This window comes from Martes martes (assembly GCF_963455335.1).
Source record: "Martes martes genome assembly, chromosome: 17".
Classification (NCBI taxonomy): Eukaryota; Metazoa; Chordata; class Mammalia; order Carnivora; family Mustelidae; genus Martes; species Martes martes.
The window spans coordinates 26257547-26269568 of NC_137905.1; the positions used below are offsets into that span (position 1 = coordinate 26257547).

Sequence of the window (12022 nt, forward strand, 5' to 3'; positions counted from 1 at the left end):
GTAGTAATTGAAAGGCTTGAAGGCAACCTTGTAACTGGAAATAGGTTTCAAAAGCTACTTATAATAATCTGTTCGAAATGTAAAACAGGGAATAAATTCTGCACATGCATACCCACTTATTCCCAGCATGTGACTCCAGCATAATTTTTTTTCCCCCACTAAGAGAAAAAAATGGCAGCAGCCTTAGGATAGACTTTAAATACAAAGCTATCTGTGAAAACAGTGAGTCCAAAAATGAAACAATACACTTTTCTCCCTCTGACTATGTCTCGTCTCTGGGCCCTGGCTCTATGCAAACACCGTGCTAGCAAAGGAAGGCCCACCTTTCTGGGACACAAATCATTGCTACAGAGAACGTCCCTCAAATTCATGAGTCTGGTGCAAACAAAAGAGCAGCCACGGAAACATGGATTTAGTTGGGCATTATTGTCAAATACGATCAAAGACAAAATTCTGATCGCTTTGTCTGATCATCTGTAGTATTCGAGTTACAGAAATAGTGCTTGTACAGAATGTATTCATGTGCAAAACGGATCATTTATTTAGCACCAAAATCAAATTATAAAAACACTGTTTCCATCTTGAAACATGCATTTTAAAAAGCCATTCTGGCATTCTAAGTTTGCAGGGAGACATCTGCACAATTTGGATCCCCAAATCCCTCTATAATTTCTAATGACAAAGACAGTAGTCACTGGTGGGAAGTCGGCACAGAGACAACTATCCTTCAGATGGGATGGCTTGCAGGAAACGATGCTTCTTACTCAGGCCAAGGTTTCCGCCTTGATCTCCGGGGAAGAGCTCTGTGCTTGCTGAAACAGATCCTCAGTGAATGGTCAGGAATCCTCTAGGTAATGATGCTGCCGAATTTACTGAAGAGGGAAAACATCGTCCAGGTCTCCCGCCTACTTACATTTGCCCCGTGAAGCTTCTCAAATGGGGCCCTTCCTAACCAGCCACCCTAAAGCCTGGTTTTCAATGTAAGAAGAGCTGGTTCACACCCTTTAATAACTACTTTGCGATTCCAAATGACTCCCTGACAGCTGCTCTAGGGAGGGAAGGAACTGCTGTGCTGGTGGCTCTGAAGATCTCAAGACAAAAGCCAGGCTCAGGTTAACCATTTCCCCTCCAGACTGCCTGCAGAGGTGCTCTGTGCACCTAGACCCCAAAGCCCTGGCAACAGAGGAGGAAGGCAATGTGTAAAAGCCCCTTCAGTAAAAGCCCCACTGTTCATCTGCCTGTTCCTTTTTCTTCTTCATTCTTGGCTTGGGGTAACTCCCCATAGGCAGGGGACACGAGTAAGGCCGACATCCTAGGGGTGCTGTCCTCTGAGCACCCATGAGGAAGATGGGGCAGTTACGCTCAAGAGAACATTTGTGAGCAGACGAAGACGGCACATTTGTACCTGTCCTTTGGAGCTAGTGAAACTGGACATTGGAGGCTATTACACTCCCAGGCACAAGGGATCCCAGTTCCAACTGTACTGCGATGCATGTATTAACTAACCATCCTTCTTTATAAGGGATTTTGGTTTCTCTCCAGCTGGGGGTTCATGGGTTAAGTAGGCCTGGGCTGTGGGTCAGCAAGTTGGGATAGTCTCATATGCCTCATAGGCCAAGGACCTCCTACGGCACATCCTTTCCCACACAGACTGCTGCAGGAAATAAGCCATGACATGGGACATGGTTCTGGCCCTATAGAAGGTCAGCGAGGCTCCTATCAAGGACACACAGAGTGGTTCCCTCCACCAGGAGCACTTTTGTGTTTTTCTGGCCTTCAGTCGTCCATGTCAGTCAGTTTTCTCTTCTTATAGTTCTGAACGAGGCTGGAGGCTGTGATCTGAGAAGCCTGCCCCTTCTCCCAACACTGGAAGTCGTTCAGTCCTTTCTGTCCTGTTTGAAACAAGCCCCTCTCCATCTCGTCCAGTCTGGCTACCAGTGCTGAAGTGTCTTCATTGTAAGCATTCTGGGAGGAGTCCATGATGCGGCGAAAACGTCCAATGAATGTCTGGAGGAGAAGGGAATGAGAGAAATCAGATCCATTTTTACCCCTGTACATTTTTGTTTTAAAGATTTTCTTTCTAAGTAATCTCTTCACCCTCTTCAAGAGGAGCTTGATCTCACAACCCTGAGATCAAGAGTCACGCACTCCATCGACGGAGGCTGCCAGGTGCCCCATCCCTGAACATCCCTGATCATTAAATGTCACGAAGGGAAAGTTTGGACTCAGTCGGAAGGAGGTCTGAGGCGACTACCACTCAAGTTGTATCATGTTGCCACACCTCAATTTCCCCGTCTGTGAAACAGACTATTAGGAAAGTCCAATGGGTTGTTATGGAAACCAATGAAGGAACACCTGTAAAGCATCTCGCAAAAGACTGGCAAGAAGCTTCTCAAAAAGCATTACCTGTTATTGTTATTAGGGACAAAGGCCATAATAATGTACAGTGACATGTGCAGACAGGTTTCAACCAGAGAATATTCCTGATCTAATTGAACGCATTTTCTACTTTTTTCAGTCTGAGAGCAGGACAGAGACACGTGTGATCTAGGAGTGTCACTCCACACTAGGGCTCCGAGACCAAGCCACGAGCCCTGGCTTCAGTTTTTTCCATGGCCTTGTGGTGATGTCACTTTATATGTCAGTAAATTTACAGGACTTCAAAGCAATGATGGGAAAAGAAAACAAAGAAATCACTAGCCAAGGGCAGTGTTCCAGTTCAAGAACATGTCCTGGAGACACTGTAAGACAAATGGGTTTTCCTCACTTTTAGCTTCCTGCTCACAAGAGTTTCCTAAGCTCCAATGGTCTACAGTATTGGCTTCTTTATCTGAATGGAGAGCAATGAAATGTTTCTTTACTATCCACATTAAAAATTGCACAAGGACACATTAGCTCAACACCGGGCAGAAATGTGTCTTTAGCCACCAATTCTTATAAAGCTAGAAATGAAGGAGTAAAACAAGAGGTCGAAAAGGAGGTTTCTTCTAATATTAGCAGAATAAAAAGTTAAAATAAGGTCATACCTAAAGGATGGTACTATGTGCATAACACTGTCTTGTCTATGGAACATAACAGTAATAGGTACCATTTATTAAATAGCACAATATAATCTCACTGTGATGTAGTAATTTTGGCACTACTGTATCTCCACTTAACAGGCGAAAAATTGAGAAGCCTAGAGAGATCAAGTAGCTCGACCAAATCACACCGTGAGGACACAGTGCAGATGCAGAGCCACATCTTAGCCCCAGAGCAAGGGAAGGGAACAAGTAACAGGTACATTCCTGACAGGCACCCTTAGGCCAGTCCCGGGGCTGGGCTGGTACATTTGGGAGCCTGTCCCTTGTGATCAACCATCATCCCTTTCTTATTTCCAGAACTTTCTGTTGGTCCCAAGTCTTAACAAGCAAATATGAAAAGCTGTAGACCAATCATTTTGAAGTAGGTATATAATCGGCAAACACAGTCTAACTGTCGGCTGATGTGGAGTAACGAATGAACCGTGTAAATGGTACACTTCCCCGAGGAATAGTGAAGTCTGCTGGCGACCATGCCAGCTCCCAGGGCCCGTGCAGTGCCTTAGGTTTTCACATCAATCACTTGCCTGCAGGAGAGACTGGGAAATGTCTGCATTCTCTGGACTGTCGAAATGCAGGAGCTGGGAGCCAAACCCATAGAAATGTGGCCCCAGCTTGTGGAGGTCCACCACGTTGGCATCGGCACTGAACACTGTTCTCCAACCTTGCTGGTAGATCTTGGGAAGTTCCACGGAAAGGATCCGCCGCTTGTTGTCAAAAAGTCCCTTTGCCAGCCACAAGGGGAGTTCAAGCTTTGAGCCCTGCATCAGACAAGAACACAGATTTTAACAACAAATCACATAGTAAGCGTGTGTGCTAGGAAAGAAATACACACGCCCTTGGCAAATATCAGTGTTGGCTGTTCTCCTTGGCGGCAGGGCTACCACGTGCAGAAGTCTGGTTGTGACCTGAAAAACTGAACCGCAGGGGCTCAAGTTTAATGTCATGATGGAATGGCAAGAAATGGATTTATTCAACAAAAACAAAGTACAGAACAAACCTGTGGTATTAAGGGACAGTTTTCTAACTCACAGAAATAAAAGCTTCCAATTGCAGACACTTCAGAAATATGATAAACATTTCTGCTTTCTCTGAATAGTCAATATCTATTCCTCATATACACTGACTGGGGGCCTGCTATGTGCTTCTAAGAAGCACACCCTGGGTGCCGAGGGCTAGATGGAAAACCAGTATCAGCCTGAGCTCAGACCACGGGCCCTCTGTATCCCACTTCATAGCTTCAGAGATGACAGAAAAGATAAATCTATATTTTTAAAGCCTTAACAGAATTGGAAAATATGGTGAGGGGGCCACAACAGACCAGACATTGAGAGAAATATCCAAAAAAATAAAAGTCAAACCTAACTAAGTCGAAGGAGGTAACAATAGCATAGAACTCTCGCGGAGCAGAACTGCTGCAAAAGGCAGGAGAGGCTTTGCAGTGTGCATGAGCAGAGCTTTTTGCCAACCTCCCAGGGCTAGGGAGACAAATGCTGAGTTCAAGGCTTCCAAAGAAGCCAGAACGTAAGGGACCAAGATTTGAGAAGAAAAGGATAGAGAGAGAATGAAGTCCAATTTCTGTACCAAATATCAAGAGTAATTAGGCACTAGCTTTAAAACAAATTTTAAAAAATCAAATAGAAATTCCAGATCTGAAAAATGCAAGAACTGAACTTTAAGAACTCAACAGGGGGGGAGTGCCTGGATGACTCAGTCAGGTAAGCATCTGATTCTTGATTTTAGCTCAGGTCATGATCTCAGGGTCCCGAGATTGAGCCCCCTATTGGGATTCTCCCTTTCCCCCTCCCCACTTAAAAAAAAACAAACAAAAAAACTCAATAGATTAAGTTACATTTGACTGGCCTACCAGATTTGACACAGATAGAGGGTCATGAATTTAAAAAAGGGTGAATAGAAAATATCCAACTGAAGCATAGAAAGAAAATACAGGAAACAGCATGAAAGATGTGGAATATGGCAGAAAGAAAGAAAGGAAGTAAGTCTAACCTGCATGTAATTTGAAGCCCAGAAAGAGAGGAGGAATAGATTGAAGCAAAGGAAGTATCTGAGAAGAAAACAGTCATGGAATTTCCAAAATTTAAGAGAGATATCAAATCACAGATTCTAGGAACGTTACAAAGCAGGATAAATATATATTTTTAAGATTTTATTTATTTATTTGACAGACAGAGATCACAAGTAGGCAGAGAGGCAGGCAGAGAGAGAGGGGGAAGCAGGATCCCCGCTGAGCAGAGAGCCCGATGAGGGTCTCGATCCCAGGACCTTGAGATCATGACCTGAGCTGAAGGAAGAGGCTTAACCCACTGAGCCACCCAGGTGCCCCCGAAGTAGGATAATTACTAATAAAACCACAACTCAGCACATCTTACTCAAATTGCTGAAAAACGAAGACCTAGAGAAAATCTTAGAAGGCATTGCTGGTGGGGGTGAGAACACATCTTTTACAAAAGGAGCTAGAAGAGTCAAAGCCAACCTCTCAACGGAAATGAAGAAAGACACACAACAATGAAAATGGAATGACGTCTTTTATTTTTATTTATTTTTTAAAAGATTTTATTTATTTGAGAGAGACAGTACAAGAAGGGGTAGGGCCAGAGGGAAAAGCAGGCTCCCCACGGAGCAGGGAGCCTGATGTAGGGCTCCATGATCATCACCTGAACTGAAGGCCGAAATTTAACTGAAATAGTCAACCAGGTGCCCCTGGAATGACATTTTTTAAAAAGGCCTGAAATAACGGCAAATCTAAAATTCTATACCCAGGGGCGCCTGAGTGGCTCAGTGGGTTAAAGCCTCTGCCTTCAGCTCAGGTCATGATCCCAGGGTCCTGGGATCGAGCCCCACATCAGGCTCTCTGCTCCGCGGAGAGTCTGCTTCCTCCTCTCTCTCCCTGCCTGCCTCTCTGCCTACATATGATCTCCCTGTCAAATAAATAAATAAAATCTTAAAAAAAAAAAAATCCTTTCCCCACCCTGCAATTAAAAAAATAATAATAAAATAAAATAAAATTCTATACCCAGTGTAAATATCTTTTAAAAAGTAATGGGAAAACAAAGGTATTTTCACACAGGAAGTGTGCAGAAAGTTAACACCGCAAGCCTCAGACTGCCCTCCTTAGAAAGGCCGGCTTGCAAGGTTGGTTCTTGGTGGGTATCCTTGAATCTGGGTTTTAAGAGGGTTCCCACTATTCTCAGAATGGATACATGTGCTTCACTGTGCTTAATTTGCACAATGTGGTTTATGCTGAATACCTGCTTTCCTTGTGGGAGCCTGGAATCTTTTTATATGTTAGGTAGAGTGCCAATGTAACTAGCCCTCAATAAGACCTTGGGTACTGAGTCTCTAATGACCTTTCCTGGTACACAAATATTTCACACATGTCACAATGCATTACTGGAGAAATTCAGTGCATCCTGTGTGACTTCGTTGGTACTTGAAAGCTTGTATCCAGCTTTCTACAAACTTCATTCTCCACATCCTTTCCCTTTGCTGGTTTTACTCTATATCCTTTTATTGTATTAAAATGTAAACATAAGAATGACCATATACTGAGTCCTTTGTGTTCTCTTAGTGAATCAACAAACTGGGGATTGCTCTTGGGGACCCCCTTGAAGAGACAGAAATGGAGAATTTATCACCAGAAGACACAGAGTAAGTAAATCTTTTTTTTTTTTTTTGAGTGTGTGTATGTGTGTGTGTGTTTTGTTTTTGTTTTTTTTTTTTTTTTTTTAAGATTTTTCATCTATTTGACAGAGCAAGATCACAAGTAGGCAGAGAGACAGGCAGAGAGAGAGGAGGGAAGCAGGCTCCCTGCTGAACAGAGAGGCCAATGCGGGGCTCGATCCCAGGACTCTGAGATCATGACCTGAGCCAAAGGCAGAGGCTTAACCCACTGAGCCACCCAGGCGCCCCCAGAGTAAGTAAATCTTGAAGAATGAAAATGATCCCAGAAATAAATATGGAAATACAGGACAGACAGTTAATAGTAGGAAGACAAAAATAAACACAAATATATCAGTAACTAAATTAAATGTAAACAAGTTAAATACACCAGTTGGAAAATTATCTAACCAAATAAAAACAAAACCCCACTATATGCTGCTTAAAAGAGATGTATCTTTTTTTTGTTTTTAAGATTTTATTTATCTATTTGACAGAGAGAGAGATCACAAGTAGGCAGAGAGGGGGAAGCAGGCTCCCCGCAGAGCAGAGAGCCCGATGCAGGGCTTGATCTCAGGACCCTGAGATCATGACCTGAGCTGAAGGCAGAAGCTTTAACCCACTGAGCCACCCGGGCGCCCCAAAAGAGATATATCTTAAATAAAAAGACACAGGAAGATTGAAAAAAATGTCATGCAGATAGTAATCAAAAGAAAGGAGACTAGAGATACAATAATAAAAGGGTCATCATATCCACAAGAAAAAGGCATCTGTCTAAACTGACAGAAGTAAAAGGAGAAATAGACAATCCATAATTATAGTGAGAGACTTTGGCATATCTCTTTAGATAAGTAATAGACAAAAACCCCAATAAGGACTGAGAAGTTCTCAACAAAATAGCAAACTTGACCTGACTTACATTATTTATCACACCTCATGACTTCATAATATACATCTATTCAGGTGCATATAGAATGTTTAAGTGGATTTTATGCTGCAGTATAAAGCAAGCTTTAACCTTCAAAAGACTGAAATCTTTCAGACTACATTCTCTAGCCACAGTGTAATGAATTAAACTAGAAATCAAAAACAGAAAGATGAAAAGCAAAATCCCAACATGTTTGGAATTTAAGCACTGGTCTTCTAAATAACTATGAGTCAAAGAAGAAATCACAATGGAAATTAGAAATTATTTTGAACTCACTGATATGAAAATAAAATATAACAAATCAAAACTTGTGGAATGCAATTAAAGCTGAGCTCAGAGGAAATGCAGAGCTAAAAAATGCATAAAGGAAAGCTGAAAAATCAATCACCTGGGGACCTGTCTCGAAATGCATGGGCAGGGTTGTGGGGGGTAGGAAACAATAGAAAATTAAATCCAAAGAAAGTAGAAGTAAAGAACTAATTAAGAACTTAATAACCTAGAAGACAAAGGTACAAAGAAGGAAACTGACAAAGTTATAAGTTAGTTCTTTTAAAAGACTAATAAAACAGGGGCGCCTGGGTGGCTCAGTGGGTTAAAGCCTCTGCCTTCAGCTCAGGTCATGATCCCGGGGTCCTGGGATCGAGCCCCGCATCGGGCTCTCTGCTCCGTGGAGAGCCTGCTTTCTCCTCTCTCTCTGCCTGCCTCTCTGCCTACTTGTGATCTCTGTCTGTCAAATAAATAAATAAATAATCTTTAAAAAAAAAATAAGACTAATAAAACAGATAAACACATGAGAGGGGGGAGAATCAGGGAGAGAAAGAGAGAGAGAGAAGGTAACAAACCATAGGAGATTCAACAATAGAGAATAAACAGGATTGAGGGACGGAGGGAGGTGGGGGATGGGCTAGATGGGTGATAGGCATTAAGGAGGGCACTTGTGATGACACTGGGTATTGTATGTAAGTGATGAATCACTTAATTCTACTCCTGAAATTAATATTGCACTGTATGTTAACTAACTAGAATTTAAATAAAATTTTGAAGAAAATAAAAGACTAATGCAATTGATAAACTCCTAGGAAGACTAATGAAAGGAGCATAATTTCTCCGTATCAAGAATAAAAACTGGGGGGCGCCTGGGTGGCTCAGTGGGTTAAAGCCTCTGCCTTCAGCTCGGGTCATGATCCCAGGGTCCTGGGATGGAGCCCCACATTGGGCTCTCTGCTCTGTGGAGAGCCTGCTTTCTCCTCTCTCTCTGCCTGCCTCTCTGCCTACTTGTGATCTCTGTCTGTCAAATAAATAAATAAAATCTTAAAAAAAAAAAAAAAGAATAAAAACTGGGACACCTGGGTGGCTCAGTCATTAAGCGTCTGCCTTCAGTTCAGGTCATGATCCCAGGGTCCTGGGACACTGGGATTGAGCCCCGCATCAGCTCCCTGCTCAGCAGGAAGCCTCCTTCTCCCTCTCCCACACCCCCTGCTTGTGTTCCCTCTCTTGCTGTCTCTTTCTCTCTGTCAAATAAATAAATATAATCTTTTGTTTATTTGTTTTAAAAGATTTTATTTATTTATTTGATGGATAGAGATCACAAGTAAGCAGACAGGAAGGCAGAGAGAGAGAGGGAAGCAGGCTCCCTGCTGAGCAGAGAGCCTGATGTGAGACTTGATCCCAGGACCCTGAGATCATGACCTGAGCTGAAGGCAGAGGCTTAACCCACTGAGCCACCCAGGTGCCCCTAAATAAATAAAATCTTAAGAAAAGAAAACCCAAATAATAAAAACCAAGACACCAATATAATCCTACAGATGTCAGAAAGATAGTAAAAGGATATTTTGAAGATTATACCACGACATTTGGAAATCTATATGAAATCGTTCAAATTCCTAGGGAAGAAAACAATGTACCAAGAAAAACACAGGAAGAAACAGAAAATCTAAACAGTTCTGTATCTATGAATGAAATTAAATATGTCATTAAAAACCTCCCTACACAAATCTCCCAAACAGAAGAATTCCAAATAATTTATGTAGACACCGCCCTCAAAGAGGTAGAGCATAACTCCCACTCCTTACATGAGGCTGTGTGTAATGACTCCTTCCCAAAGAGAACAGTATGGAAAGGTGGAAAAAAGTTAATTTTTTTTGGTGGGGGGGAGGGAGGGAGAAAGAGTGAGTGTGTGTGTGAGAGAGACAGAGAGAGAAAGAGTAAGATAGAGAGAGAGGTGTGGAGGGGCAGAGGGAGAGGGAGAGAATCCTAACCAGGCTCTACTCCCAGAACAGAGCCTAACTCAGGGCTCAATCCCACGACTTTGAGATCACGATCTGAGCAGAAATCAAGAGTTGGATGCTTAAGCAGCTGAGTCACCCAGGAGCCCTGGAAAAAGTAACTTTGTGGTGAAGAATCCTGACAAACACCTTAGCCAGGTGATGGAGGTTCCTATGGGTGATAAACCCCGCCGACACTACGTGCCCTTGATATGCCGCCATGAAAATAGCACTTTACCTCTATGATCTTCCTCCTCAAATCAGTCTAACCATGAGAGAATCAGCAGACAAATCCCAATTGAGGAACATTCCACAAATTACCTGACCGACACGCCACAAAACTGTCATGGTCATTAAAAACAAGGAAAAGCTGATCAACTATCACAGCCAAGAGCAGCCCAAGGATACGGGATACTAAATGCAACAGGGGTGACCTGGATGGAATCCTGGAACACAAAAAAGGCCATTTGGTAAAATAAAGGCAATATGAATAACATATGGGCAGCACATCTCTGTTTACAAGTGTGTATGAGAACAAAATCCTCTGATTATAACGCAAAGCTAAGAAATAACGTCTTAATTTTCTAGAAACCAAAAAAAAAAAACCAAGTTTACGATTATTATTTAAAAACACAGAGGCATATCCTTAAGAATGTCTTTAAAAAGTCGACAGACCGGGTGGACCCGACAAGGAAAAGTGGGGAGGAAGCAAGGCAGGGGCCCCTAATTTTTGTTAGAAATTTTGTCGGCACCCTTTGACCTTTAAAACTTTGTATATGGATTACTTTGATAAAAATGGAAAACAAACACGCCAAATTAACGCACCCTTCCAAGCAAAATGTAGGTTAAAGAGGAAATAACAAAATAACCATCTCGAGCCCGTTCCTGGGGCGAACTTGCTTGTGAAGTCCCACAGCTCCAGGCTCCAATCCCAAGCTCAGCACGGGCAGTGGGACCCTGAGCAAGTTACACAACCTTTCTGGGCTTCAGATTGCTGGTGTGTAACCGGACCTAACTATAGGGTCCTGGAAGGATTAAAGGAGTCACAGAAGGGAAGATTCCCTCCCCCACACCATCCACGCCGGCACTAAAGCCCTCAGTAGACGGTTGCTGATACCGTCGTCGCTGCGCAGGAATGAATCTAGCAATTTGCGGTTCCCAGACGTATCACATCCTCTTACAGAACCCAAAGCTGTCGATTTAAGACAAACGTGATCAGAACCCCGATCCTGACGTCGTCAGTAGTAGCCAGTCCTTTAAGCCTTAGATACAAGACAAGACGGGGCGGGTGGGGGCACTGCTCAATTTGGACAGCTTCAAAAATGGTAGCAGACCACCTAGGATAAATTCGGTTTCACACAGGAGGCCACCGCTAAGAAAGCGCTTCAGCGCGCCGAGACCGGCGGTTACAACTCGCTTGTCCATAAGGCCCGCCTTCCCCCGCCGCCCAAACGACAAATCCCAAGGGGGATCATGGTTTCCGCGCGGCCGCCACGCCCAACGGGAACTGTAGTCTTTCCGCGGGAACGCGCGTGGGAAGGCTTACCTGAGGGATCGCGTGGTCAGTCTCGGGCCCTCCGCTCCGCTCCAGGAAGAAAGCGCCGAGGCGAGGCATGGGGGTCTCTGTGCGCACCGGGATCTTCTCGTGGGACATTAGGATGTCGTCCAAGGATAAAAAGTTTTCCTCAGGCCCCAGCGCACCCGACTCCACCCGGAAATAAGCCTCAGACATGGCGGCGGCGGCGGCCTTTACTTCTTCGCTTCCACTTCGCTTCCACTTCCACTCGGAGTCAGAGATGTAAAACCTGAAAAAGCGGATGATGGTGAAGGTTGTGACGATTGCTGCGGCCGCCAGGCTGATTGAAAATTTTCCCGCTCCGCGGACGGGCCAGACTGGAGCAATCGATCCCGGCAGGCCTGCCCAGGCAGAAACAATCGACAGCCTGCGGACTTGGTCCCACGTGATCAGGGGCGGGGCGCAGTCCCTACCTGCGCCGGGGAAGATTTGTACCCTGCGGAGTGTGAGCTCAGTGTGGGAACTTATTTATTTTTTTGGAAAGATTTTATTTGTT

The 12022-nt window shown here is 43.9% G+C and overlaps 1 protein-coding gene across 1 annotated transcript; it reads right to left on the bottom strand.

Annotated features, from left to right (window-relative positions):
• Positions 1-519: 519 nt before the first annotated feature.
• On the bottom strand, positions 520-11822 carry GINS3 (GINS complex subunit 3). Its single transcript, XM_080829659.1, has 3 exons — positions 11497-11822; positions 3608-3841; positions 520-2007 (listed from the first exon to the last, which is right to left on the bottom strand). Exons 1-3 carry the CDS (start codon positions 11680-11682, stop codon positions 1777-1779), a joined length of 651 nt encoding a protein of 216 aa, XP_080685785.1. The 5' UTR covers positions 11683-11822; the 3' UTR covers positions 520-1776.
• Between the last annotated feature and the right edge of the window lie 200 nt (positions 11823-12022).